Source organism: Apus apus, chromosome 2 (genome assembly GCF_020740795.1).
Source record: "Apus apus isolate bApuApu2 chromosome 2, bApuApu2.pri.cur, whole genome shotgun sequence".
Taxonomy (NCBI): domain Eukaryota; kingdom Metazoa; phylum Chordata; class Aves; order Apodiformes; family Apodidae; genus Apus; species Apus apus.
Genome location: NC_067283.1, coordinates 105,428,904 through 105,451,205, shown reverse-complemented (window position 1 = coordinate 105,451,205; position 22,302 = coordinate 105,428,904). Strand labels below are relative to the sequence as shown.

At 41.1% G+C, this 22,302-nt stretch overlaps 2 protein-coding genes across 6 annotated transcripts in view; both read right to left on the bottom strand.

Annotated features, from left to right (window-relative positions):
- The window catches only part of AKAIN1 (A-kinase anchor inhibitor 1), a 21,519-nt gene extending 21,282 nt beyond the window's left edge, over positions 1-237 (bottom strand). Inside the window, exon 1 of the mRNA XM_051610539.1 lies at positions 1-237. This exon is cut by the window's left edge and continues 461 nt beyond it. The gene's annotated coding sequence lies outside the window, so the exon portion shown is untranslated.
- Positions 238-288: 51 nt separating this feature from the next.
- Positions 289-17,794, bottom strand: ZBTB14 (zinc finger and BTB domain containing 14). Of its 5 annotated transcripts, XM_051610537.1 has the most exons (6): positions 15,675-16,928; positions 15,495-15,578; positions 14,030-15,028; positions 13,335-13,404; positions 3,287-3,349; positions 289-2,622 (listed from the first exon to the last, which is right to left on the bottom strand). In XM_051610537.1, the coding sequence occupies exons 2-6, from the start codon at positions 15,495-15,497 to the stop codon at positions 2,558-2,560; spliced, it is 1,200 nt and encodes a 399-aa protein (XP_051466497.1). In that variant the 5' UTR covers positions 15,498-15,578; positions 15,675-16,928; the 3' UTR covers positions 289-2,557. The 5 variants fall into 5 exon arrangements, with proteins under 5 accessions (XP_051466497.1, XP_051466496.1, XP_051466498.1 ...); XM_051610536.1 differs by lacking the exon at positions 289-2,622 and having other exon boundaries at positions 3,052-3,349; positions 15,675-16,929; XM_051610538.1 differs by lacking the exons at positions 289-2,622; positions 3,287-3,349 and having other exon boundaries at positions 11,685-13,404; positions 15,675-16,924.
- Between the last annotated feature and the right edge of the window lie 4,508 nt (positions 17,795-22,302).

Here is a 22,302-nt window from a genome sequence, read left to right as displayed (position 1 = left end):
ACTTTGTAACAGTATTTTAGTTTTCAAAGCTTCAAATGCTGAGGAATTTATACTCTGATTTCACAGGCCTGTTAGACCAGCTCGACTGGACAGGACTTTGATGAAGAGAAAACATGAATGTTTCAGAATATAAAAGATGACATCAGTGCCAAAAGGTAAACAAATTAATGACTAAGTAATACAATAAGGAAAAGGAAGGTAAAAATAGAGAAAAGACACAACTTTAAATTTTCCACCAACTTTTATATTTCACATTTAATTTACTTTTTTTTTTTTTTTTTTTTTTAAACCCCATGCTGAGTTCCTGTGGGCTCTGAACTTCTATAACAGAAGTGAGAAGCACAACAGCCAAAAGCAACACAGTTTAGAAAAATTAATTGTCCTATTTAAGCCTACACCTGCAAGAGGTATTTTGAAAAATATTAATCAGTGCCAATCAGAGAAAGGAGACTGGAAAAAAAAATAGCACAATGTCTGCATGTAATTTTTTGCAATATGCAATACATTTTCCAATCTCATTTTCTTCAGTTACACGTTCCTACAAGCTTCTTTCATTCATTTCATAGTCAAACATTTTATACACACAGAATTCTCCAATTAAATCTGTAATATTTTATGTCTCAAAAAAGGCCTTCTTCTTAAAGTGCGGACACAGAAAAGTGCTGACCTGCCTAAATAATTCTGCCTATGGACTTGAGTAAGGACTCAAGAATGACATCACCATCAAAGTCACATTAATTTTTTGTTTTGTTTTGTTGCTGTTTTGGTTTTTGTTTGTTTGTTTTGTTTTTTGAACACTATTTAAGGTAATTCCTCCTTTGGAATGCCTTTCAGATTCATCATCATGTATCATCTCAACTATCAGATTTCTGGATATTCCTTTTATCACACGTTAGCGATATTAACTTCTTTATTGACTTTATTGTCTGTCTTCTGTCTCATATTTCAGATGGTAAGTGAATTAAATAACGTAAGCATTATACCTCTGATTGCTCAGAAATGGTGTTCCCTCTAAGAACGTTACTACAAACATCTTTAATCTATCCTTTTTTTTAATTTATCATCATTCTAGTCCAGCTTATGTCTGAGAACTAGCAGGACATGCAGGATTTCAATTGGATTAATTTTTAGTACAAGTATCCCCCCACAAAATACAGAACAGATTACACTCAGCAATTTTCAGCACTCTTAAAGAGGTAGATCAAGGATGCCCTATGATCTTTAGAAAATCAGGACTGATACGTATTTTGGAAAGACTTTAGGAAACTTGCACTGGTATTTTTTATGATGCATATGTTATGTGGCTCCTACCTACTTTATTCATGTGTTCATGAAAAAGAAAATTAATCCAACTTTTGTCAAAAAAATCTATTAGGTATATTTCTATTACATACATCCTCAAAAGAAACTAGATGTGTATTTCTAAAGGGGCTGGTTTCAAGACGGTGGAGAAGCTTGTTAAAAGATTTTCAGAACAGTAACTGTGAATCAGTGATTTGAAGGTCTGTAAGTAACCTGTAAAATTCTAGATGGGTATCTTTGACATAGTAACAGAACTGACACCATTTTGGTGAAAGAATACAGGTCATTAACTATAATATTCTATACACATCTTTCTTTAACTGCTATCTGTATTTAATCTAATAAATTACCCCAAAACAGGCATATCTTATTTTACAGACTTTAGTTTTCTTGCTCCAATTAAAAGCTACCAGCAATTTATGTTTTCTGACAAAGGAAAAAAAAGTTACCAAAAAGCATCTTGGGCTTCTTTTTTTTTTTTTCATTTAATTGATTTTTTAATTTCAGATTTGGTCTCAAATGCAAATGCACAAAAATCACTGAAATAATTGCACAGGACAGAGCTCTGGAGTGAATTTTCACCTCAAAAAAAAGTGCAGTTAATCTAGTCAAGAACTAAAACAAACAGTGCACTAATAATTATACTCATTCAACTTCAGATGAGTGGAAAACACCACCAGTTATGCCCAGTTATACAAACACAAGCCCTTGAGAACAAAGCATGTTGGTAAAAATGAAGTTATATCACTAAAATACAATACATGGCTTTGTTAACTTAAAGATGTGCCATCAACTTGTATGAAATGGAAAAAATAAAAGCACTTAAAAAACATCTGTAAGTATACAGTCCCTGCCCTGTGTATCATCCAAGCTCTTACTGTCTGAGTGAGGAATTACTAATTTTTGTATAACATCAGAAGACTTACAAGCCCTTGAGTATATACATCTTTAAATATTTTTTTAAGTCTTGACTTACTTAGAGGGTACTTTCTTAAGAACTTTAACATTTTTAACAGTTACCTTTAGCATTTTCAGACAGTTACAAAAATCAAGTTGACGGATGTCACTTTAAATAACCCATTGCAATTTGTAATTCTGTGGGTTTACATCTGAAAGAAGCCCTCTATTCTAAAGGAGCTGAACACAATTGTTTGGTCACATAGATTAAAAAGCTTAGCAAACAAGTTTTAAGGAAGAAGCCATTTTTACCTGAAGATGTTCAATTTTTCAATGCTTTGTTAACAAGAATGTACAGTTAACATTTACATTTTGCAGGTAGGCATCTGAGTGTTTCTGGAAGAATCATTTGGAAGTAATCACCTAAATATAAATGAAAACATTTTATAACAAAAATAAATAAAGATAAATAGATTATCAGGAAGATTTCATTATGTCTCTATCAAACACTAATTTTCTGTTTTATAAAAACCTTTATCTCCAACTTCAAGAGAATAAACTAGCTCTGAGCCTTTTTTTTATTATTTTATTTCCTCACACACCAACGGTAATAATCAAACATAGCTCTATGAGGGAAGAGTAATATGATCAGTAAACTGCTTGAACTACTTGACATCTTTTACTAAAGTAAATCATAATGGTTGTCAAAAAGCAATTACAGCCACCGACTAATGGTTAAGCTTAACAATAAAAATCTTCAGTAGCTGAAGATTTCACATTACATCTGAAACTGCAATTTCACAAAATTACATCAGAAACTGTTTCGAGAAAATAATTGTGACTGAATGTCAGTAAGAGATATCTAACAGTACTTTTATTAACAGTTGAAGTGTCAATCAGCAATTTGTATAACAGGAATCATAATATTCAGTGTCCTAGAGTTGGATTAGAATAATTACTTCCTCTGTGATTAATATACCTCTAACAGACAGATGTAGGGAATAGACACAGAAGGGAAAATAAAAAAAATCCAAACCAGTAGAAGTACCATTTTCCTGACAAAGGAAGTAAATGGAAAGCCAGTTACCTTTCCACGAATACTCCAAAAGAACAGCAATGCACAGGTTTTCAGCAGCCAAAAAGATGAGACCTTGAAAGCCATCAGGAAGTACAGGCAACATTTCCAGAGACAGGAAAAAGTGAATAACATTGTATTAAAGGTAAATGTGGCCATTAGAGTTTCAGTACTCTATTCATTTTTCTTAATTAATCTGATAAACTGCATAGTAGTCCAGGCCTGAGATTTACAAACACAAATAAATTTTAGATAAAGTCTAGAAACAATTTAGAAAACAGTTTAGAAACAGCTGTAGAGTTAAGTTTTTTCTGGTTTGTTTTTTAAATATCACAAAGATGAGTCCACCACAGGAATTCTCACAGCATGTAGAGATCCCAAAAGCCCCACTTCTGTGTGGGAACCTCTCTTCCTGATTACATTGCCACCCTCACAATATTTGAATGATTTGCACCCATTAAGCTTCCAACAGCTCCATAAGTAGCAAACTGACTCTCGGTTATAGATGGGAGTAAAAATTACAGAGAAGCTTAACCCAAAACAAAAAACAATGGCAAAATTCCAGCATAAGCAAACTTGCTTGTCACACACTTTTAAAAATGTAGGTTTTAACTGTTACTATGTATATAGCTGTACATAATCATTAGTCCAGTAAACAAGTCCAATTACCTTCAGACCTCTAATTCACCTAAAATACAAAAGCAAGGGTGTATCTGCTCCTTCCTTCTTGCCAAGTAGACAGCTGAAACATTTTCCCTTATTTAAGATCAAGAATTCCAGAAATACAGTTAGAATAAGTTATTTTTAAAAAATATGAAGTCTCTTCAATAAAAGTATTAAATGAGATCATACTGTTTTTCAGGGGTACAGGGTTTCATATACAGTGCTGAAAACTTAAAGATTGAAATCTTACACCAGCGTTCCAAAGTTTACGTCTCAGAATCCTGGCTTAAGCTCTATTTTACACATCAAGATCACGAATATAGCGACCACGATCTTTACAAATCCTACTGGAAAATCTGGATGAATTTGTAAAATATTCCTGGGTAAAATATCAAAATCAACAAAAGCTGTAGTATAAAAGAAGGCATCTTGTAGAAAGAAAATATTCAAATGCTGTTACTTCAGATGGGGAAAAAAGTCTTGTTAAAAGTAAAGCACAAAAAACTATGAGAAATATCAGAGAACAGAATTTATTTCCAGGGAAGGACTTTACATTGAAAAAGGCAGCTCTCCACAAAGAATGCCTTCTCAGCCTCAGCTACACAACCAAAGAATTGCATTTAAAACTCCTTAATCTGAAGTATTAACTGGACATGTAAAACAAGAAAAAAATTGGATTTTTATATCCAGACCTTCAAATTGTTTCATATTTATACCTGGAAAGGAATAAAAATCAATCATTCTAAGAACTTCAAGTTTACCATAGAATTCTAAAGGAGAAAGACAGAAAATAAAAATTCTTAACATGAAATCAGTCTATCTGTCATCACCTAATGAAATACAGAATCTATCCCTAAGCTTTGGATTCATATGATTTGCAATAACTAAAAAGATTTATCATTTTGCATAGTAAGAGATCTAAAATAGACCTAAGAAATTGTTAACTGTGGTGAGACACTAGCACAGGTTGCCCAGGGAAGTTGGGGATGTCCCATCTCTGGAAGTGTTCAAGGACAGGTTGGATTGGACTTTGAACAACCTAGTCTAGCGGGAGGTATCCCTGCCCATGGCAGGGGGGTGGAACTAGATGGTCTTTAAGGTCTCTTCCAACATCAACAATTCTATGATTCTATGAAGTGGATATTGTCTACTTTTAAGACTTGGAAACACTAATCTATATTGCAAAAATATAATTTTGCATAATTTTGGGGTTACAATTTTGTCCTTCAGTGAATTACATACCTATTGTGTTTCCTAACTATTCTTTTCTCCTTAACCTGAGCAATTTATCACAATTCAAGTTTTCATAGGATTTTTGGATGATAGGCAAGCAGCGTCAGATTAATTTAAATAATAAAAAGAAAACATGACCCCCTCAACTTCAAATTCCAAATTCTGTTCTCCTGAAAAGCATAAATGAAGTGCACACATCACCCTCTTCAAAATTCCACACATCTGTCACCAGTGGTTGTTGCAAAGGAGTTAGTCTGCTCTTTTCTGTTGCCTGGCTGCTTCTCAAAAACACTTTGCAATAAGTGCCATATTTCATCATGTTGTTTTAATGTGATGCCAAAGTTGGTCAAGTCCTGCTCCATTTGTTCCAACTCTAGCAACATGCTGCTGCCACTTATCTTCGATCAAATCTAATGAATTGGTTCGACAAGGTGGGTCAACATAAAACTCAATGAAGCGCTGAATGGCTTGTCCTAAAGCCACAAAAGCCATTAAACCTGAGGCAAACAAGATGGAGGAAACACGTGCAACAGGTAACAGCAAAAGAGGAAGGGAAAGACCAGATTTACTCTTTTAGCAACATTTTGTAATTTTACTACAGCATGTAAGCCAGAAAGCTGCTGTCTCAGGAGGCAGTTCCACAATAGCCAAAGTTGATCTAAACTGTGGGTGCTCTTCCACTGAACCTAGCCCTGAGGCAATCTTGCGGGACTGCTAAGAAGGTTAAGGAGAAAAAAAAAGCCTCAAAACTGTTATTTGTTTTCAGGTACTTTGGCTCTCCCTGAAGTGGTTCACTGAGATATTGCATGAGTGCTACTGTATGCAAAAGTAAAACAATAAATCACAGCAACCACAACTTTGGTTGTCTTAAATCACTACAGAACTGATCCTTTGACCTAATTTAGCTCTTCCCTTAACTTGCAAACAGGGAAACCTGTCAGAATTTAGCTGTGCCTTGGACATGAAACCCACTGTTTTGGTGCACTACTCCTATTTTGTTACCATCTAGTATACACAAATAGGTTTGAATTAAAGAGTGCTAAGCCTGTTCTTGTGTTATAAGAACACTGAGAATAGATCATCTTTGGATTGAAGCTGACAGCCATTAGCATGTTAACAACATAGCACATACTACCCAACATTTTACCTAGTATTCAGAATACTAGCTCTACCACAGCCCTCTGCATAGCAAATTCTACCTGGAGAAACAGATGAAATTCTTTCCAGCTTCACTTGAACTTCTCCACCCTGAAAAATCTTCAAAGAGAAAGAATTTAACAAGAATAAAATAACTTATCTTAGGAATGAGATTTGTCCAGACAAGACAAACTTTAAGTGGGTGACTATATAAGACAGAGTGAGCTGTCACTCATTTCACTGCAGTTGAAATAAGAAGGTCCTGTTCTTTCCTCTTCTCCATTTACCCTCATCCCATCTCCTGCCTGAATACCTTCATCACTTACCTTCTGTTGATTCAGAAGTTCGACACCTTTGTGAGCAGGAAAGGAGGGGAGGTGAAACAGGACTCACACATTCAGATGAATTAAGCTTTACCATAAAAAGTCTACTTTGCTATGCCTTTAAAAGCCTGTATTCTCAAAAAACAAGCTTTATAGCAGAACAAAATTTTTTAAAAAACACGTTTTGAAATAAACATAGAGAAACATTCCATTGCATACTATCTTTCCGTACATAACAAGCCTCTTCCTACTCACTTTACATCTTTGCAAAGCAATCCGATCAAATCCTATTGCTATCTAAGAAAACAATCCTTAATGTCCTAAGCAGATCTCGCGAAAACTTCAAGTTCTTTTGTAACAGGAAATGGGGGCAATTATAATGACCTTGTTGGAGATATGAAAAAGATGAATCTCCTAGTGTAAAGACAAAAGGGTTAATTGCTGCTTAGATGTAGACAGTCATTATAAGTACATACTTCTAATGTAACAGAGTTGTATGAACAGATACTTTATGGCTTTCATACCCAGGAAAACCAATCTATATACCGATTCTAAATGTTGGATTCTAAGGTAATGAAAACAAATCAACAAATTATCATCTGAAGCTACTGACTTCTTAAACAAGTGAAAACACATTATTTAATATAAATTACCCTAAATATAGCAAATAAAAACATTGCATGTAGTTTGGATTACTTTAATAAATGCAGTGCTTAGACATTTTTCACAGTATATTCTTGCTTTTACTCCAACTCTTCTCCCTAACTTTGCCCATGCAACCTAAAACACAACAAAAACATGTAAATGGGCTTTACTAGTATGGGAAATAGAACCAACTAATATCTTTAAAGACATAGGCCTGAAAACATAACTCTGTAAACTGCAATTATACTGATGACAAGTACAAAACAGATATAAGGCATCCACAGGTATCTTCTGTTGAACAGGAACTCCTGCATGAAGTAATGCAGGATGTCATGTCAGTACCCTTTCCAATCTTGAGAGCAGAGAGAAGTGAATTTTGGATCTCAGAATGGAGTTCTGTCCTCCTACATCCTCTGGTTTGAGTCACCTGCAATGCCACTGAAATGGTAACACTGACCCTGAAAAAATGGATCTTTATTAGTGCAGAATGAAAAAAGTATTTTTGTCTTTTAAATTCAGTAAGAATTTCAGTTTCTTGTTAGTAGCACTTGTTTTACAAACTTGTGGTCTTTCAACTACAGACCTAAAACAAACAAACCAACAAAGAAAAAGTATCTTGGAAGGAATCTGTGATACAGGTATCCCAAAGTTCTATTTTGGCCATGTTTTTTGATATCCACATACTACCGTGTCAGGCACAGTACAACTTTATTCATATGGTCTACGTGTTTTTCTACAGAAAAAAAAAAAAATAGATGCTTAGCAGTAAGACTTCAAAAGTCTATTTCTATTTTACAGAGTTCTTGTGAGGTTCATATTAGAATGCTGAAGTTCATAAAGTTTCAAAGTTCCATAAATATCTAAAGGAACAGGGCCTACAAATAATAATAAAAAAATTAAAGAACAGTGGAGAGAAATACACTGAACAATGTATCAATATTGTATAAATCACTATTTTTAGGTTTTCTATTATTTCAGATTTCTTGTATTACATTTAAAAATCATCCCTGAGAAGAGTTGTCTCGACCCTTATGACACGTAGTTAACAAAATCTATTAATGGAAATCCTCCATCTGTTCTGAAACGAATGTTATTATCATTGTTTTAGATCTATACAGAGACAAATGACAGGCTAACTGCTATAATGGAATTTTTAATGAAACATGCACGTACCTGGCTGATTGGGCATACTACTGTGATCTACTGACTGTTGGAAACCGATGAAAATTCCTTAGATGATCTGTCTTTACCTTCTAGCTAGAATTATCCTCTTCTCTACCAATGTGTAAATGTTTACATTCAGAAAAGTTTTATGTCATTAGTGGCAGATGTCCTTTGTTTCAGAAATGCTTTGTCTCTTCTGTAAGACAGAAGTGTCTAAACTTATAAAAGACTTAAGAACAGATACTCTGTCCCTAAAAATATACTCTAAGCTTATGGTAGACTTTCTGATATCATCTGATATTTTATTCTGTGTCTCACCCAACTCTATTAAATTTAAATATCCTTACTTGAAGAAATCATATAGGCAATCTCTAGATTAGAAAATTGGGGCCTGATCTTCAACAGAACTCATTTTGGGTACCCGAATTGCAAAATTTTGAGAAGAATTAAGTATTATGCTGCTTACATGATACAGAAGCAGAACTCCTCAAAATCTCGCTACTTAAGTCAGCGTTTTCTTTCACACAACAACCTTTAAAACTCAGATCTCCAGGCCTAAGCCTTTTTCAAATATTAAAGCAAAAAAAGCCCCACAAGTACTTAACTGTGAATTGCTTCATCTTCCAATGTTTGTTTAAATATTGACAAGGGTGTGTTGAAGAGGGGGTGAGGACCAGAGAAGGGTTAGAAGGTATTCTTTCCTCAACTTCTGCAGTTTCCAAACTGAGCTGCACCAAATCACCAGCAGCATAACCACGGCTAACACAATTTGGATCAGAAATTAATCAGATACCAGAGTTGAAAATGTGTGTTTTGTTCCTTTCCTCTCTACAAAAAAACTACTATTTTTTAAGAACACACAGGTAAGATCTCAGAATTTCAAAGTTCATATTCCAAATATTTATTTTCACTCTAACTTATTTAGTCTTTTAAAGCACAAAACCTTTCAACTAAATGGTTGCATTTCCTTAGTCTTCAGATCTTTTTGCAACTGAGAAGACTGGTTTAGCATCTCAGCTGGTGTTGACCATATAGATGCATTTCCATCAACAAAAGAACCTCATATCACATCAGTTAATGTGTTGCTGTGTTATATACATATAAGCCCTGGTCAAACAAACACCTATTCATATACTTAATTTCAATAGACAGAGAGGTCCACTGAAGCCACTTGGTCACCTAACACTGTAACATAGACGGACATTCAGTATAAGCCAAAAAAATAATTGATTTTTTGCCATCTTATGTATATTAAAGACATAACTGAATCTGATTTCACAAACCATAGACAGAGAAGTGTATGCTTAGGACTAATTCCATGAATTATATTTTTGCTACTTAATTCCAAGAAAAACATTTAATTAATATCTAGTTATTTTTTTTTAGCCATCTATGTTTCTATAGCATTCTGCCACTCCTGCATGCACACCAACTAGCTTATTTGTCTGTTGTTAGAAACCTTAATAGGAATATTAGGCTAGTCTGGCCCCACTAAAGTCAACAGCAAAATTCCCATTAATTGGACAGAATCTCATCCACTGTCTCATAAGCTCTGAAATAAGTTGTCATCCTTGTAAAAGCAAACATAAAAAATTGCCCATTCTTCAATCAACACAGCTCATAGCTTACAGTTTATCACACTGGAAAAGCTCTGAGGCTTGAAGCTCACGTACATCTGCTTCTGTACGTGGCATTTTCCGGCACAGACAGAGGAGAAGCTGGGCACAGTAGAGTCTTAAGATGCAGACAGATCTACCTGAACTTCACAGATGGACCCTCATAACATAGAAGCTAATGTCCCTTCAGGATGTGCACAATGAAAAGGAACCATTTAGAATACATTAATAATAATGTAAAGCTAAGGTTACCTCCACACTTCTTTTCTGAAACCTTTTCCAAAACCCTGAGCTTAAGTATTCTAGGTTTTCTCTCTGTATTGAATAAAAATAATTGGGAGGGGAGGAAAAAACAATCTATTTGTTTTCAAAATAACAAAAAAAATAAGGTAAGCTCACATCCTTGAAACAGATAGTGGTAGTAGAAACTGCTAATAAAATTCTCAAATTCACAAAACTGAATCTTTACCTTCTTGATAAATACCGTCATTGCTGGTCTCAGGAACATACACCAGTCTTCTGACTCTTAAGCAGTCTCAAGCTGCACCAGGGGAGGTTTAGACTGAAAGGGTTGTCAGACACTGGAACATGATGCCCAGGGAGGTGGGTGAGTCACCATCCCTGGGTGTTTCGAAGTCATCTAGATGTGGCCCTTGGGAATATGGCTTAGTGCTGGACTTGGTAGAGTAGATTTAATGGTTGGACTCGATGATCTTAAAGGTCTTTTCCAACCTAATTTATTTTTTCTATGAAAAACTAGTAAGAGGCCAAGGCTCCTTACAAAACCTTTGACATGGGTGCAAAGCCATTGGTTTTACTGAATTTGTTCCTGTGACGGATTTTTAAGACCAACTCTCACGTAAGATGTTTAAGCCTGTCCCAGGAACGTGCAACAATAAACGTTGTTCCTGCCTCTGTATCCTTTTGTATTAAGAGTATGTACAATATTGATCTGTCCATGCAACATGCATGGACATCCTGCAATCCTTATAGCTGATAACTTACAGCTGTAAACTTTAACAACAGCAGAATTCACTCATGTAAAACACAACGTCATCAAACTTTTAGCTGTGTCTCTCTTAATGCAACCCTGCTTTCCTATAACAATTTTTAATTCTCAGCCTTGTGCTCAAATGTCAGAGGGCAATTTTCCTTAACAGTAAACCTTGTGCTCTTTTTACAATGAAGCATGTGCTGCCCCAGTAAGCTCCGTTTTAATTTATTGCTTTCCAGAAAAACCAATGAGGCTCCTGTTAAGAGGCTATTTAGCTTACCCCTCAGCTTCAAGGGAGAGTTAACTATATTTAAACCATTCCTAACATATGTTTGTCTAACACATTCTCAGATATCACCACTGGTGGCTATTGCAGTGCCTCCTGCAATTATAATGATTCATTATTTAACTCTTAAAGTTTTTCTTTATGCCTAATGTAAATGTTCACTGCTGTAATTTAACCTCATTATTTCTTGCATCCTTTATGGGAGACCTAGAGAAAATTTACTTTCTTCATCTTTTACACTTTTAACTCTTATCACAACAGATTTGTTTTGTACAGACTTATCAACACCAATTTTATAATCTATGAAAAAGTGAACACAATTCTAGATAAGAAAACATAGCAAGACATATTTAGGAAAAAAAAAGTAGATCCCATTTTGGACCTACTATCTTTATATCTATGATCATATACAGTAAAACATTTTAACAATGGTCATTTATCATGTTCTTCAAGAGAACCAATAAAATGCAATGAATACACATCCTCTGATGTTGCACAGATACAAAATGTATAGTTTGTTTACAAACTAATGTTACTGAATGTAAAATGAAGCAACATTTTAAAAAAATATATTGGTAAAGTCCCAAAGTTTACATTTTCTAAAATATTAAATTCATGTTTTATTTACAGACCAGCTTTCAAACAATTACTGGCATTTTAAGATAACTGCTTAACCTGATGAGTACATGAATAAAATGAAGCTGTAAAAAAAAACTAAACCAAACAAAAAAACAATAATCAAAGTTTCATATAACAGTTCCAAAAATGCTATTTTCAGTTTCTATTCAGAAAAGCAAGATGTGATCTACGACACAGTAACTTACCAGAAACAGATCTAACGTTTTCATATGCTATAGATAACGCAAGTGACCAATGTTATCCAGCCAGTGCCTAAGACTGTTGTTTTTTTTCCCATTCCAACTTCAAATGAAGTTTTGACAAAAGTTGTAGTATTTACAAATTTAAAACAAAGGCTCTGTATCCCTTTGGCTTACATTACCACTGTTATTGTGTCTTCTCTTGTTGACTACACATAGCAGACTGCAATGCAAAGATTGCATGTTCTGTTGACTCTGTGAGTTACAAGTTAAATTACCAGCATCTACCCCAGCTTGTCTGAAAAATAAACTAGACAACTCTATGTAACAGACCATTAGTGAACACTGATTCTGGATCAATGATGACTTAAATCACTCACTGAAGTCTCCCTGTTGCTGCAAGGTAGTGTGCCAGAAGGTAGAAGTTTTAAAACTTAAACAGGAACTATTAGCCAGTGTGACCAGTTTGAACATAAACCCCAGCCTGAACCTGTGGGCAGGTATGGGCTAGCCCATGGCTGTGCTCTGCAGGTGCGGAGGTCCAGCAGTGACATCCAGTCACTACCCAGTGCAGCAAATTCCCCTGTGCTGCCATAAACACTCCTCTGTCTTAACTGTGCTAGGTCAGGTGAACTGAAAGCTGCAGAGTAGACTACAGCCTCAGGCTCTATTAGCTTTAAATAATTTCTACCGGGTCCGAGTAAGGAAAATATCTCCTTTTCCATGCTGCACCCTTTTTCCTTTGTGGCTTTGTCCCATCTCCAGGGACCTGCATAAGAGTGAACATAGAAACAAATGAAACAGACTCTTTTCTCCCACAGAAGGGACTGATGAATGCAGGACCCTTCTGCTTTGCCAGCCAAGATCACTGTGTATAACGCAGGTTTGTTTCAGGAAAGCAAGTACTTCATTAAACTTGCCACCTTGATTAAAGTAAAGGGATATCTGAGGAAATTAAAGAAGCAGCAATTTCATTTTCACCAATGTCCCCCTTAACACTCTGTTGCACAAACCTCTAGCACCTATATTAGGTGAAAAAAGGAGAAGTTAAAAATCTTAGGGAATCAACATCTGTTTCTCAAAAACTGTACTAATAACACTTTCAAAATTATGAAAAAACAGTATTTCCTTTCCATGTTTGTTATTTTCTTAAATCTCAGTGTTTTTTAAACATAACTCACTGATTTCGATGTCTGCATCATATGAAGTATTCCATACTGGATGAAACAAAGCATCAGCCGGTGATGATCCCTGTTTTATAGAGAACTTGATCAAATTCTCAAATTAAATCACATATTAGTGCATTTTACTACTAATGAAAAGAAAACTATTCCATATTCTAAGAATACCCATCTCTGAAGTGTTTTAAGATACCTAACCAAGCAATGCTATGTGTTGCTATGTAGCATTCAAATCTTCTAAAAAAATTGTTTTCTTGAAAAGATAATTCTCAGTCTAAATGTATACCAACAATAAACTTTGCTCAATTTAATTTCTTATATTACTTCTGATAAAGTTCCTGCTTTAGTTTTTAATTGCAAGCTATAGTTTCTAGTTGCTGCTCTGCTTCAGCAGCCATAGCTGCTGCCTGTAACTGTTCTGTTTCACTCTGGATAGAATTGGCTGTAGTAACTTGTTTTCTTTCACTGTGCATATTGTTCTCATGCCTTTTTAAATCAGATGCTTTAGCAAAGGCTTTAGTGCAGGAACTGCAGACAAAAGGTTTCTCTCCTCGGTGTCTTCTTTCATGGTCTTTAAGGTGGGACTTGTGCTTGAAAGCTTTATCACACATATGGCATGCAAATGGCCTCTCATTACTGTGAACTCTCTCATGCTTTTTTAGATCTGGTGCACGAATAAAAGACTTGCCACATACCTCGCAACTGTAAGGCTTGTAACCTGTGTGTATTTTCAGGTGCTCTTTCAAATGAGCTTGCGTGGTAAAGCCCTTTGTACACATTTCACAAACAAATGGTCTATCAGCAGTGTGTAGTTTTTCATGTTTTCTCAATCGTGCTTCATCAGTAAACGTCTTACCACAAGCCTGACATACAATATGTTCCCTGTGACCATAAAGCAAATACTCAAACTTCATATCCCCAGCTGCTGTGGTCCAGCCTGGCGTCTGTTCATCTTTCACTTCACTTATGCCATCATTAAATGTCAAAGGCTGAGGGGTCTGAGATCCTAAGTCTTTTGATTCAGTTGTTTCCATAGGCTCTACTTCTTGGCCATAGCAGTTCACTTTTCGAACCTCTTCACTTCCCAACTCTTTTAGAATTGCCTCTTGCACTCTCAGGGTGGTGGTAGGCGATTTTCCATCTTCCTGACTTGGGGGAGTTCCTTCCACTGTCACATCTGATGGACTATCATCATGATCTCCAATTTCTTCCACCTCATCATCTTGGGTATCATTAGGTTCCCCCATGGGACGGTTTATTTTTAGACAGTACTTGCTCTTGGACTGTGTGTTTTCTTCAGGACTAGACACATCACGCTTTTGAGAGCAGAGTTTATCCAGAAATCGAATACCAAGAATCTGGCCTGAAGACATCATCAAATTTACATCCTCTTTCTTAACAGAAATCTTTGCAGTATACATGTAATTGAGAACTTCCTCAAAAATATCAGAACGAAGAAAATCTATTTCTATTACTGATGAACTATCAACTTCCAGTTTTTTGAAAAGCTTTTTGAAGTAAGTACTGCAGGCAGCAAGCACACACCTGTGTGCTCTGAATTTAACATCTTCAACCACAATAGCTATGTCACAAAACTCTCCTTCTAAACGCTGTTCATTTAATGTTTTCAGGAACACAGTTTTGTGATCGTCGTCATTATATTTAATGGTTTCAGACATACTGATGAAAAACTCCTGTAAAATAACAAAGGAAAGTTTTGACATTTTTATTAAATAGCCTAAGTCATAAAATCCCAACAGCCAATGTCATTTACACACTAAAAGAACAGCCAAACACTTTATTTTTTTTTTTGCTTACTACGATCAGAAAAAGCCTTTCATATTATAAAAGCATTCTTTTTAGACTTCTTTTAAAATTCTGAATACATAAGGGTCTTTCTTTAACTTATACACGGTACAGGAAACGTAACAATTTATAAAGTATAATTTTTGGTATAGAGATATTTATTCAAACATGTATTGATTCAGTCATCCAAAATTTGAAACTTTCTCTGTGAAGCTAGTTCCCAGTAAATGTGTGATCCAACTGCCGTAAAAGTAATTCTTGTAGCTAAATGAAATACTAATACTAAAAAATGTGTAAGAAATACTCTAAATGTGTCAGTGTAACAAAATGTGAAATATCAAATATCAGCCTTACCATGAACAATGCAGGAAATTTTCTAAGCAAATGATTATTAAATATGTGACCGATGATTAACCCTTACAATGGGCCGCCTTCAGCCTGAAAGACAGGAAGATAATAACATGTTGTCATAAACCATGTGCTTACTCTTCTCTGGCTCCTTCACTTCTCTGACTCCACTTTCCAGCTACTTACTCTGCACTACACCTGAAAGTCTGAAAACAACTCTAGAGGAATCCATAGAGTTAATCCAGTAACCATCACCAAGTTGATTAGTCTTCTGCTGCATCGGTGAGCTAAGCAAGCTTAGTAGAGGGTCTGGCAAGCACAGCAAGCATCCCAAAGGCGAGCAGACTGGGCTGTGGATGCATGCATATCCAGGACCAGGGAAGGAAACATCAAGGACACCAGATCTCCAAAAAATGGAGATACCTGAACAGCAGAAGGAGAATGCAAAATGCGTAACTTAAATTATTCAACCCCACTCTCCCACAGGCTAGTGATGATAATAGCAGGAAATGCAGCGGGCAGGAGGGAAATTTAATATTCAGTCCAGACAGCTCTCTCCATCGCCTGGCATGGAGCTACTGGGAAGTCCTTTCCTAAATTCCAAATTATCCTTGACCATATACGAAGCAGAAGCAGCTGACAGGTATGCAACTTCCACCGTTGGTGCTGGGTGTTTAACATGGTATGGAAATACCTGGCTCTATACAAATACCTTTGCAGGTCTGTCACTTTGGCATATAACACCACTGACTAAAATAAACCCAAGAAAAGCCAAAATTCTTTTCTTGGTCCTACATAATCAGGTGTTAGTCACAGAGGAAATGCATAAATATTTAAAACACACAAAAGAAAAAAAACAACAAATAAATACTGTGTGTATTTTTCTGGGCTCCCTGGGTTTGTGGTCCCAGGATGAGGTATCAACCCAGCTCGAAAGTGTGCAGGACAAAAAACCTCTTTCAACAGGATCTGTTTAGAGTTCTTTGCAAGCAGGGGAAATCGCCGCTTTGATTTTAAGCAAACAGCAAAACAGTAATAACATAGAAGCAATCCCGCCCTGTTTTGTTAAACAATAGGCAATTTTGGTGCAATTCTGTTGAGATTTACTAAGCGAGAACCAGTTACAGGAGTAGTCATTGGCTGAGTGCACGGGGGTGTGTAGTAGGTGAAAAAACAAAGTTACCACTCTGCGAGCGGGCACTTGTCCGCGGTACCTCCAGCCCTAAGCAAGGCAGGGGGAAACTCCATCGCCCCTGGCTTATTCATTCCGCTGGGCGATTCCAATTATTGCTACACGCACGCTTTGCCGTTACCAGCACAGGAAGGGGTGGTAAACATGTCTGGGGTTTGAACTGTTCGCGCAGCTGCTGCCGCCGCCCGAGAGCCGCTCGCTGCCTCGCCACGGCAGCTCTCCCGGCTCTCCGGGCGCACCGGCGCGGCGCCGGCTGCGGTGCCCGCCGAGGAAGCCAGGCGCACGCCTGCTCCATGCACCCGCCGGCGAGGACGCGGCGCAGGCGGGTTCCCGGCGGGCCCCAGCGCAGCCCTGCCGGCCCGCCGCGGCCCGCTCGCCACCGCCGCCACGGGAACCCGCGGCTGCCGGCGCGGCCCTGCGGCACGGAGCACCCGCCGCCCGCGCTCCCGGCCCGTCGTCGGGGGCGCCCACGAGCAGGAGGCGGCCTCGCCTCCCTCCTCCGGAGCGAGCCCGGCGCTCCTCCCGCCCCGCCTCACGGGGCTGCGCGGGGACGGCGCCGGCGCCCCCCCCCCCCCCCCCGCCCGCCCCTTGCCCCAGCGGCTGCCGCACGGCGCCCGCCCCGCGCGGGCCCAGGCGCTGCCGGGCTCCCGCTGCCAGGCCGCGGCCGCGCGCCCCTTTGTTGCGGCCGCCGCGCGGGGCCCGCGCGCCCCAGCGTGCGCATCCGCGGCCGGACGTGTCTTCCTCCTCCTCCTCCTCCTCCCCCGCCCGCCGCGCGGGAGGCAGGCGCACGAGGGCTGGGAGCGGCTGGCGGCGGCGGGCGCGCCCGCGGCGCCTCCGTCTCACCCAGCGCGAGCTGCCTGGGCTGGAACGGCTGCGGGGGGCGGGGGGGGGGAGGGGAGCCAGGAGCAGGGGAGGGAGGGAGGGGGGCGCGCGAGGGACAGGCAGCGCGCGCGCGCGCCGCGCAACGGCGGCCCCGCCGCTGGGCGGAGGCGGGGGAGGGGGGGGGGGGGGTAAGGGGGAGAGGGCTCGCGCTTACCTGCCGCCCGCCCGCGCGCGCGCGGAACCGCACACTTCCCGGGGAGCGCGGGGGCCGCCGCTGCCGCCGCTGCCGCGCGGGAGGGGGCCGGGGACGGGGGGGAGGGAGGGAGGAGGGGGGAGTTTGGGGGGGGGGGGGGCGTCCTGCGCGCCTCTCCGGTCGTCACCGCCGCCTCCTGCACGAGCACCCAGTGCGCGCGCGCGCGCGCGCCGGGGGCGGGGGTACGTGCATGCGCGGTGCGAGCAGGGCGCGCCCGTGGCGGGGAGCGTGGAGGAGGAGGTGGGAAAGGGAGCGGCGGGAACGCGCCGGCTCCATCTCTCCGTTCGGGGGTCCCTCTCGGGCGCGGGAAGGGCGCGGTGGCGCGGGCACCCCGGCGCCGCTCCCGCCGCGCCGCGGGCACCCGCCGCGCCCGCCAGCCCCGGCCCGGGGGCGCTGCCCTCCCCGCTCCCCGTCTCGCTCCCGCCTGGCGCCGCGCGGCGGCGAGCGCGGCGCGGGCGCGGGCTCGGCCCCGAGCCGGGCGGGGGCGGGGAGCGCGCCTGGGTGGGTAGGCGCGAGGCGGCCGCCAAGCGGCGCTGGGAGGGACGGGGCCGCGCGCCGGGCGGGCCCCGCCGGGCGGCGCGCGGGAAGGAAGGAAGGGGTGCTCGCGCCCGGCGGCACCGCACGGCGAGGCGGCTGCGGGACGGGGCGGCCGGGCCCCCCGGCCCGGTTGCTGGGCGGAGCAGAGCGGGGTACTAATTCTGGCGGGAGTTTTACAAAAGCGTTCCCCTGGCGGGCAGGGAGCGTGCTTGGCGGGCGCCCGTCAGGGTCGCGGGTGTCGTGGCTGCGGGGTAGCGGCTGTGCCACAGCACCGGGCCGCGCTGTGCCGCGGGGGGAGCCGTCCTGCCGCCCACCCGCAACCCCCCCGCCGCCTGCTTGTGTCCTCTGCAGGGAGGGGGACGCGGCTGCCTGCCAAAGCCCCCGCTGCACCAGCGCTTGTCGTTGTTACAAACCTCCGGGGGGGCTGAATTTTAGAGAAACGACGCGGCCAGTGGAAAGAAAGAAAAGCTACTGTCGCACTACCCGCTGTCCACCTCCTATTTTTCTTGTCAAAATCGGTTCATGAGATGCTAGCCTGGCGACACAGCGTTCAGTGAACTAATGTATGGATAAATGAAACTAATGTTGCTCTCAGTATAAAATGCAGCAGTTCTGCTAGAAGAAAGGAACCCAAAAATTTGACATCATAACTACTTCTGTTAAAAATGACAGTGACATAAACAGGTTACTGGAATAGTGGAATCATCCTCTGGGAGCAATACTCTGTAATGCAATAATACCTGTAGATTGCTCTGACCCTGGATCACTGTCTTTTTAAAATTAGTAAAAGATTTACATTTTTCTGCTTTTAGATGCAATGAAGTCCCTATTTTGCCTGGGTAGTCAAAACTGCCAGGCTTCTTGTAGGAACATTGGTGGTTTGCCTTCAGAAGTAACTGCCTCACATCTGCATTTCTGAATCCTGCACAAGAACTCCCTCCGATGCATAAGGTGGTTTTTTTGGTTGTTGTTTTATTTTTGGGGGGGGGTTGTTGTTTGTGGGGGTGTTTTTTTATATGATTTCATGAGATGCTGTGTCTTTGACCGTGCCTCGAACACTCCTGTGATGACCTTATTTGTCCTGAGGAACATGCAGGTGCTGAGTTTGCCATGCCAACCAGCAAGTTGCTCTTCATTTTTTTATGCTCTGGGATTCTGCTCGGTCTGTGTAGTGCTTGGCACCACATGGGTATACCTAGTATCTAGGGTATTCTGCCATGGTGCAAGTAATTGGAACTAAATTCCCAATGGAGAAAAGCATGGTACTGTAGGAAAGGTATGGCTATCCATTTTTTATTCCCTGCTTTTCCATGTCATGGGCTACTTCTGCATTATGTATGGTGTATTTCAGATTGTATCTTTAGTAGCACTCACTGAGATACTAAAAGAGGGAGAGTGTGTTCAACATCCAAAAATGTTAACTATGAATTGTGGAGAATGAAAAATAAAGCACTGTTGCTGCTTAACTCTGCTGTGGTTTTCATTACATGTGGTGTCACAGAATCACACAATCTTAGGGGTTGGAAGGGACCTCGAAAGATCACCTAGTCCAACCCCAGAGCAGGATCACCTAGAGCACATCACACAGGAAGGCGTCCAGGCGGGTTTTGAATGTCTCCAGAGAAGGAGACTCCACAACCTCTCTGGGCAGCCTGTCCCAGTGCTCTGTCACTCTCACAGGAAAGAAGGTTTTTCTGATGTTTATGTGGAACCTCCTGTGTTCCAGTTTGCACCCATTGCCCCTTGTCCTATCACTGGACATCACTGAAAAAAGCCTGGCTCCACCCTCCTGACACTCCCCCTTAACATATTTGTAAACATTGACAATGTTGCCCTTCAGTCTTCTCTTCTCCAAGCTAAAGAGACCCAGGTCCCTCATCCTTTCCTGATAAGGGAGATGTTCCACTCCCTTAATCATCTTTGTGGCTCTGTGCTGGACTCTTTCCAGCAGTTCCCTGTCCTTCTTGAACTGTGGGGCCCAGAACTGGACACAATATTCCAGATGCAGCCTCACCAAGGCAAAATAGAGGGGGAGGAGAACCTCTCTTGACCTACTAACCACACTCTTTCTAATACAGCCCAGGATGCCACTGGCCTTCGTGGCCGCAAGGGCACATTGTTGGCTCATGATCATCCTCCTGTCTCCCTGGACCCCCAGGTCCCTTTCTCCTACACTGCTCTCCAGCAGGTCAGCCCCCAACCTGTACTGGTACCTGGGGTTGTTCTTTCCCAGATGCAGGACTCTGCACTTGCCCTTGTTGAATTTCATCAAGTTTCTACCCACCCAACTCTCCATCCTGTCTAGGTCTCAGTGAATGGCAGCACAGCCTTCTGGTGTGTCAGCCACTCCTCCCAGTTTAGTGTCATCAGCAAACTTGCTGAGGGTACATTCTGTACCAACAACTGAGGGACTCCACCAGTCACAGACCTCCAACTAGATTCTGTCCCATTGACCACAACTCTCTTAACTTCTTCCTTTCAACCACTTCTTGATCCACCTCATTACCTGATCATCAAGACCACACTTCCTCAGTTTATCTATGAGGAGGCTGTGGGAGACAGTATCAAATACTTTACTGAAATCAAGATAAACCAAATCTACCGCTCTACCGTCATCTATCCACCTAGTTACTTCCTGTCCCAAGTGTTAGTTCTGTGGCCTGAGATTGGGAGTGCTGTTTGGTGAGGTTGCAAACAGAGAGAAAGAGTTCCTCGCTTCTCTGTGGAAGAGATGGAAAGCTGCCAGATTATAAATGCTACAGATACTGTTATCAAGCCTGTACAGTGAGAACCAGGAGTAAAGGCTGTTAAAATTTAGCAGTACCAGGTATTAATATTAATAACAATAATAATATTAATAATAATAATATAATTATTAATATTGCAGGTGCAGTTCAAGGAGCTACTAATAAGTAGCTTATTCAAAACTATCGGATATGGGACATTTACACATTTCCCTGTGACGACTTTTGCTGAGTGATTGAAGTGAAGAAATAGAAACCAGCATCACATGAGAAGTGCAAGTTGCTGGTGAAACCTGCTTGTCTAAAGTGTAGCTGTGAACCCGTACATCCTATGCAGATACTATGCTGAAAAGGAGAAGATGAGCCTACAAGTCATCTCAGGTGCTGGTGTGTGCAAAGGGCAGGTAGAAGTGTGCTGATGCATTTTATCAGGTCTGAATCTGGGCAATTTGCGCCAGGTTTTTGTGGAAAAAAAAGACAAAATGCAAAGGTCCCAGAAATTTCTGCTGGAAAGACCCAAGGTTGAAAATATGTATTACTGAAGGTGAAGCATAAGAATAAGCAAACACATCTCTGCTAGCCTGTCTGAGACCTAATGTATGTAGTCATGTCAGTTGCCAAAAGCAGGTATTTTTTGAATCTACTTCTGCAGAAAAAGTGTAGCCAGGAGGAAAGAATCTTGTCTGACTGAGACATTCTTCCTATGAAATTACCCTGTACCAAGATAACACAGATTAATATTCAAGCTTTGAAGTAGTTTTTCTATTTTCCTGTCTGGTGAACTGGACTGTAGATACTGTGGAACTGTTGAACCAACAGGCTGTGTCCAGACTGTTTGGACTGCAGGCATATCTGTAGAGAAAAAGAGCCCTTTGTAGGATTCACTTGTTTGTTTAGAAAATTGTGTAACAGGAGTGAGGAATGACAAGTGCCACTTTCTGCAACCATAGTGAGGCACTGGAGATTGCATGAAGGAAAGCCTGAAGGTTTGCATCTAGCGTGTTCATAGAGTCACAGAATGGTTTGGGTTGGAAGAGACCTTAAGGATCATCTAGTTCCAACCCCCCTGCATGGGCAGTGACACCTCCCACTGCACCAAGTTGCTCAAAGCCCCATCCAACCTGGCCTTGAACACTTCTAGAGAGGGGGCATCCACAATGTCCCTGGGCAACCTGTTTGAGTGTCTCCCCGCTTCCACAGTAAAGAACTTCTTCCTAATATCTAATTGAAATCCCTCCTCTCTCAGCTTGAAGCTGTCTCCCTTGT